At 54.9% G+C, this 7,567-nt stretch overlaps 1 protein-coding gene across 1 annotated transcript in view; it reads right to left on the bottom strand.

Annotated features, from left to right (window-relative positions):
• Positions 1 to 5,143, bottom strand: part of LOC104508658 (small G protein signaling modulator 3-like) — a gene marked incomplete at both ends in the record, with an annotated part of 5,479 nt that extends 336 nt beyond the window's left edge. The window contains 9 exon segments of the mRNA XM_010150361.1: positions 986 to 1,118; positions 1,453 to 1,538; positions 1,852 to 1,900; positions 2,228 to 2,298; positions 2,395 to 2,547; positions 3,511 to 3,560; positions 3,965 to 4,019; positions 4,555 to 4,710; positions 5,016 to 5,143. Of these exon segments, the coding sequence (XP_010148663.1) occupies positions 986 to 1,118; positions 1,453 to 1,538; positions 1,852 to 1,900; positions 2,228 to 2,298; positions 2,395 to 2,547; positions 3,511 to 3,560; positions 3,965 to 4,019; positions 4,555 to 4,710; positions 5,016 to 5,143 (881 nt within the window).
• Between the last annotated feature and the right edge of the window lie 2,424 nt (positions 5,144 to 7,567).

Raw genomic sequence — 7,567 nt, 5'->3', positions numbered from 1 at the left:
TGGTAACACCCCCAGACCACACCCTCAGCCTGTGCCCACAACCGAACGGCCCCTCAGCTCGCTCCGGTACGCCACGAAGCTCACAAGGGTGGAAATCCTTGTTTGTTGGTGTTGAAAGGGCAGCACCAGCCACTCATCCCCTGTTCCTCCCTCCTCTTTGGGCTCCCCGTCCTGCCAGGCCCAGGCTGGAAAGAGAAGCTGGCAGCTGTGACTCGAGTGCAACCCCCGCAGAGCCGACCCCGCAGCGCTGGGGCCGAGGGCTGCAGCAGCCAGGGACGAGGGGAGGGGCTGCAGGTTCCTCCCCAGCAAGCAGAGTCCTGCCAGTAGCACCTCAGGGTTTCTGCACCCCTCGCTCGCGCTCCCTGGAGTAAGTGTCCTGATCCCGTGCACAAGTGCCACGTGGGGACGGCACACAGAGCTGGCTCTAAGCAGGGGCTGCAGGCACGGCCTCCCCCCTGTCCCTGGGAGGGATGCACGGCTCAGGCCTCCTGGCAACAAGCCCATCAGTCCCTCAGGCTGAGGGGAGACTCCTGTGTGGGGTCTCCTCTGGCTCCTCGCTTAACCCGGAGTCAGCGGGCAAGCGACTCCTTCCCAGCCAGCAAGAGCCAGGCTGTGTCCCCAGCACATTCCCTCTGCCCTGCTTGGGCCCGCGGTGGCTGGCAGGGGACCGGGTGACCAGGGGGTGGAAAAGGCACCATCAGAGAAGGTGCAGGGTGCAGCAGGAGGCTGCTGGCAGGGCGAGGGCGACAGCCGGGTAGCAGAGATCGTGGTTTTCCCAGCAGCCAAGCTCCACTCTTGGTGAGGCGGGCACGGCGCAGCGTGTCCCGCTGCCGAGGCAGTGGCTGCTGCCTCAGCACGGAAGGGAACCTCTGCCTGGGCAGCCCACACTGCCGCTCCCTGGAGAGGCTCCAAAGCCACCGCAGCGACAGCCAGCTCCTGCGCGGGAGGAGGAAATCCTCTCCGCACCCTGGCAAGGCCCGTGGGGACAGACTCACCTCAGCTCACACTTGATCTGCACCCAGCCGGGACTGCGCAGGAACGACCAGGGATGGAACCACTTCTCCACGGTCTGCAGACTTGAGCACAGCACCTCCAGCCACAAATGCAGCACCTGCTCGCTGCAGCAATGGGGTGGAGGCACGTTACTCAGCTGGAGCCAGGGAAAGAAGCCCCATCCCTTTGGGATACTCTACTTTGAGCCCAAGCCTTGACCCCAGCCCACAGTCCTGTCCCCACTGGGAAGAGGAGAACCTTGTGTGAGCCGCTCCATGCAAGGAGAGCTACCGCTCCCAGCCCGGAGCAGGATGGAGCCGGTGGCTGCAGCGCGAGGGAGAAAAAGACCCTGCGGCCCCAGGTAGACTGAAACAACTGCTGTCCTTCAGCCCGCTCTGCCCCCTCTCAAACTCCTCGCACCTCCCCACCGCCCAGGGGTAGGAGGACCAGATGACTCACTTGAGTCCAACGCAGATGAGGGAACGAAGCTTCACGTCCATCTGAGCATGTGCAGCATCATGCGTCATGTTCACAGCCTGAACCGCCTGCAGGGCGGGAAGTGGGAATTACCCCCCTCTCAGCTTGGCACCCACTGCAGCAACGCGGCCAAACCCCCCCCTCTCCCAGATCTCCCCCTCCACGCCCAGTGCCACCTGCCAGCATCAAAGGGGCTGAGCCTTCCCAACAGTTTCACTTACTGCCTTTCCCCAGGCACCTTGTGTCTGCCTCTGCTGCTTCCCTCCAGGGAAGGTCTGGGAGACCCTTGGGCATCTCCCCAGGGGAGGGCATCACCCTCCCGCAGCCTCCCTGGGAAACTTCCCCCCCTCCGTCAGGAGCTGGGCGGGGGGCAGCACTCACCCGGTAAAGCAGCTCCTCTGGGGTGAGGACTTTGCCGTCTTCATCAAGCCTGCAAAGATGACAGCAGAGTGCCGGCGGGCTCCAGAGCCGCCCCAGGCACAGGGGGGCCTTCCCCCTCATCCCCCAGCAGCGCCCTTGCTACTGCTGAGCCCACGGGCCACCCTGCAGCCCCGAGAGCGCAAGATGCGGCCCCAGAAGCAAGCACGGGGGCGCGAGGAAGGGGGCAGGAGCTGCTGCCAGCCCCAGGTCAGCACAGGCACAGCAGCCTGCTCGCACCGCACCGACAGGACCACGACCCTTCCCAAGGTGGGAAGCGGCAGCAGTTGGATGAGCAGGGCACAGACCCAGCTGCTGCGTGCGAATAAAGCGGCCTTACCTGTAAGTTTTGCAGAGCACAAGGCGAGAATACACAGAGTCAAAGTCCCGTTCCACTTCCCGGCTTGCAGCCTAGTGAGGCAGAGGGACAGTCAGTACACTCTGCCCCACAGCCCCCTCACCCCAGCCCTCTAACGACGCCCCACGAAGGGAACTGCAGCACCTTACCTCCTCAATGAAGAGCCAGGGATGGCAGGGCCCGCCCAGCAGAGACGGCTTCTTCAAGCCATGTTCAAATATGGACTTCAAGGCCGGACACAGCGTCCCTCGCACCAGGTCTGTCACCCCTTCTGTGACCGAGTCATCTCCAGCAACGGAGTACTGAGGAACACGAGGAGCCGGTGCTCAGCATGGCTCCTGCGCGCATCCCTCTCCCCCACCCAGGTGCCCACCAGCTCGCCCTCAACCCCTTACGCTCTCGCATAAGGCACCACGCTCGGTGCTGCTCCCCAGGGATTTGCTGGGACCCCAGGACCTTGGTGCCTTGGCACTGCCTAGGACACCACACAGGCAACCCCAGCATCATCCTGCACGTCGGAACTGCTGCGCTTTGGTGTGATGCTGACTGAGCTAAGGTAAGGAGGTCTTGCACCAAGGGCCTCTGGGACTCCGTAAGCTGCTAAAGGACAAGGCAGATGGGGCAGACGGGCACTCCCCCAGGTCAGCTGGTACACCACTCCGAGGTACACCCTGACATGCTGCTAGCATGAAGGATATTCCAAAATAGGGATGAGTGATGTTTGTTTCCTATCCGTTACCTCAGCCCTGGGGCCCTATTGAGGGATCTGCTCTAAATTGGTGGCATCTCACCGCTGCTGGTTGTGAGAGGAACTGAGGCAGTGTCCCTTCGGGCACAGCTGCTTGGGGAGAATCTGCTGTGGTGACCGCAGAGCGCAAGCGGGATCCACCGGGCACAGCCTCCAAGAAGGATGAGAGCATGGGAGCAGGCAGAAACCCTGCCCACAGGATGCTGCTAGTTCCTCAGCTTTCCCAAAGCACATCTCTAGGGGCCTTGCAAGCCCAGGAATCAGTCAGCTACCCTCTGCGGTGCTCCGGGCCTTCATTCTCTGCTTGGTCAGCATCAGGAAGCTGAGCAAACAGGCTTCGGAAGATGAGTGGCCTGATCACATCCCTGAGCGCTCAATAGCCAGAACGAGCAGACACACTCAAGAAGGGAAGTATATGGCTCTTTTCAACTATGTTTTTTCAGCTATGACATGACTTTTTTCATGTTGGGGCTTTTTGTTGTTGGTTTTTGGTTTGTTGTTTTTTTTTTTTAATTACCTCTTTGCTCCGCTCATCCAAGATCTCCACAAATTTAGCAGGAAACCAACCTACAAAGAGTGAACAAAGAAGCAAGTGTGAGACTGAGGAACCTCTAACACAGACCAGAGCGGAGCCCAGTGGAAGCTGAGAATAAACCAGAGTTCATAGGGTCCAACCCCACAGAGGGAAGCAAGCAGCTGCAGGAGGAAGCCAATCAGAAGACACTGCCCACAGGCAGCGCACACAGCACGCAGCCAACCACCCGGTGCCAGAAGGCTGGAGCCTGAACTTGCTGTTTTTCAGGAAGTGACCAGGTAGCTGCCCCACTGTTCTCATACCCCTCATCCCTGGCAGGTGCTGTGGGTAACCGACAGAGTCTTTGCTCCACACGGGCCAACACCCAGTGGCTGTGGGTGAACGAATGCTCCGCATCTGGCCCCGCTCTCCCCAGTGCAACCCATTCTGCTCTCACCTCTCAGTCCGTTCAGCTCTCCCACCCAACAGTGCTCATCCTTCTGGGAAATGATCTGAAAAACAGGGAGTGGAGAATGCTGGTTGAAGAGAGTGCGCTGCCAGGCGGCTTCAGCTGCCCGGCCGTGCATGCACAAGGAGGAATGGCTTTCTTCTCAACTGTCTGCCCAGTGTTCTCTCCTCATGTGGCCCAGGGCCTTCAAAAAGCTACCGCAAACACAAGGCTAGCCCTGTTTTCCCAATTTCAGATGGGATGCCCACAGCTAAAACACAAGTGGATGCTTCCACAGCCTTACCGCAGCTTCGTGCGCAGTGTTAAACCGAGACCCAGGCTGGATCTTGTGCTCAGCTGCATGGCAGCCAGGGAGGGGACTCTGGGGTTGCACTGAGAATGACCCACAGAACACTCATAGGAACGTAATTCCTTATTCCCCCACAGCCCCCAGAAACACCAACTGCCTCCCTTGGACTCCCAACTGGGCTCCGAGCTGATCACCTCCTTTCCTGCCCTGCAGAAGCAGCAGTGCAGCCTCTCAAACCAGTTGGTTCGGCACGGTCCTACCCCCGTCCCTGTCTCACAGGCTGACGCACCGTAATGATGTCATTCTTGCGGAAGCCCAGCTCGTCGTCATCGTGGCGCTCGAAGTCCAGCAGCGCCTTGGCTCGGCGGCGGCGATTGCGGGAACAGGCCACATAGTTTTCATGGTCCCGCTGGTGGCTCTCCATGCTGTAGTCTGGGGTCAGATCCTAGTGTGCACGTGGATGAAGAGCAGAGAGGAATGAAAAGCAACAGATGAGACTCTGCTACCTGCCAACGCTTGCATGCCCCTGTTCCCAAAGCTTTTCCTGCTCCTAGCCGGCAGGCAACCTCCCACTGCAGCCCTCCTCCACCACGAAGGGTTAAGCAACCCTCACCCTCCACCCATTACAGCCGGCGTGTTCTTCCTCGAGCCCACGCACTCCAGGGGCACTGAAAAGCCCCGTCCCGCGGTGGGCACTCAGCGCTCGGGCCTGGAGCGCACAGCAGGGCAGATCCAGCTCTTCCCACTCACAATGCTGCAGTTCTTGGGATCCACACACTGGAAGTGCCGTGCCACCTGGAGAATGGCCTCGCGCAGGTCAGCCACCAGCTCCGTCTGCTTGATGTTCTTGGCTTTCAGCGCCTCCAGGTCATCATCTCCTGGGGGAGCCCACACAGCCAGAGGGAAGGTGAAGAAAGGGAAACAAGGATGACGTATTTATTTTTTGTGAACACTAGGAATCACTGATCCTACAGAAATCGAAAAAGCCTGACATGAGAAGTGCCTGCAGCTAAGAGAGGGACTTACTGCCAATCTATTCAGCAGTGTAAATAACCAACACTGATTTGGCTGTCTCACGTTTTAAGGAGCCGGTGTTTAAACCACATATGGAACTGGGAGCTCCCACCTTCAATCCATCTGGACAACTCGGCGTACCAAGGTACTGCGTACGGCTTTAGGGAAGTGTCCGCGCAGTACGCAGACGGCTGCGTGGCGGGACACAAAACCAGGGAACTTGCAAAAATTCTCTTCAACTGAAATTCTCCTGAAACTGAAACGGCTTTTGGTTGAGCTACTTCTGATTTTTGCATACCTCACAGGCTGAGAGCATCTTCTTCACCAAGTCCTGAAATAGGTTTGAAAAGCCAAGACAACCCCCTTTCCTGTGTCAGTCTAGAGGTCAGAGCCACGAGGGAAAAACCACCACCTACTTAAGACCTCGACCTCCCTAAGAGCCAGATTTCAAAGGTTTTGGGTGTATAGAAATCTTCACAAGCACAAAGTAAAAGTTACCAAAGCACCTTTCCACTGTCTCTAATTCCATAGGAGTTCTGACAGCCTTTCTCTATTAATCTATGCAGAAAGACACCTAACACCTAATGGGATGGATCCTTTAGGCAGTCAGCATATCTGAATGCCTTAAAAAATGGGTACATGATGTTTGGGAACAATGAACCATTTGCTTCTTTTTAAAAAAAAAAAATCAGTTTCTTTAAATTCAAAGTGTGTTTTCATACAGCCATTTTTTTCTCTCTCTACAATATACTGAAGATGTGGTAGTTTGAGTAACAAAATCAACATTTAAAAGTGTGTTTTTCACTGAGCTGCAATTTTTATACAAACAGAGCTTTTATGCAAGACCCAAGTCAATAATTGGCCAGCAAATTAGCGCTCTGCTTCTCTTCTAACAGCATTACAGAAACCAGTGTGAATAAAGTGTGGCCTGAGCTATACACTGTCGCAACAGCTACCCACACATGAAGCTTCTGCTTACTGAAAAGTGATTAACGGTATCTTTTAATCACAAGTGATGCTAGTGAAAAAGACCAAAACATAAAGAACATAAGCAGAAGCACAAAATGAGATTTAAAATTATTTTTAGAATTGTTTTCTGTTTGTTGAATTAAACGATCAGAGAATCAGACACACAGAGCTTAAGAGAAAACTGAACTTTGCTTCTGGACTAGAAAAATTGTAGGGCATCCTTGCTCCCAGTCCAAGCAATGAAAACGAATGAAACCTCCTCCTCGGTGGCGAGGGGTAGGAAGTAGAGCATGTAAGATGTGTCACTACAGATGCAGAGGTACAAAGATTGTAAATAGATAGGTGATCACGCAGGCGGCGGGGATTCCCGGAAAATTAATGTTGCTGAACCAGACTGTGACTAGAGAAGAAACTACTCAACCACAGCCCCGCTAGCTCCACAGGCTGCCCTCACTTGCATAGCTCACTGATTCCTTCTGCCATCATTCGGTGTCTTCTGGCCAAAACACCCTGCTCCTCCTCCTGCCCTCAGATCAATCCCAGCCAAACGCAAGCAGGAGATATGGGAAGTAAGTTCCACGTCCTCCCACTTCAGAATATACATGATACAGAGGAAAGCACCTGGGGTTTCCACCAGCTTCACCCAACATGCCTGCTGGACGGCAGACATCCAGGGGTCCCTTCCAAACAGTGCTCCTGTGTCCTACGCCTCCTGCCCAAGTCACTACCACATCTGCATTCACTCTAAGGAAGAAGAATCAAGTTCTGGGTAAGTTCTTACTCCCAACCCAGACAACGGCTGTGTACCACACAATAACTAGCACAGGCAGCAGACTTCACAGCTAAGGTTGTCTGAGAGTTGCCAGTGTAAGGTGAATTTATCACTGCCAAGCTTTCCTTCCCCTCCCTTGGGCTGAAGGTATCCATTCTGGTCATCTGCTGCAGGGTAACAGCCTCTTTGTTTCTACTAATGTTTTAATTACTAATAATAGGTAAGAACTGTGACAGTCACTGTACAGAAACCTCACTAAAAAGAGAAAACACTATGAATCACCCAAGTTCTAATGCACATTACATACATTTTGAGGCCTGAACTTAAATTTTACCTTTGTGTGTGGGTATAACTCACAATCACTTCCATAAAGCCACTCAAACTTGGTCAAGGAGACCCTGAGACACAACAAAGACGCATTTGGCAGCGCCGTTCCCTGCCGGTTCACTCTGTACTGAGTGTACAATAACATTACACACTAGAGGTCTGTGTTTAGGTTGCACAAGCAGCTTTCCTCATTTCTTCACTTAGAATCATAGAATCACTA

Source organism: Eurypyga helias, unplaced genomic scaffold, assembly GCF_000690775.1.
Source record: "Eurypyga helias isolate BGI_N326 unplaced genomic scaffold, ASM69077v1 scaffold42754, whole genome shotgun sequence".
NCBI lineage: Eukaryota > Metazoa > Chordata > Aves > Eurypygiformes > Eurypygidae > Eurypyga > Eurypyga helias.
The sequence above is the reverse complement of the archived record's forward strand: the minus strand, read 5'-3'. Positions and strand labels throughout refer to the sequence as shown.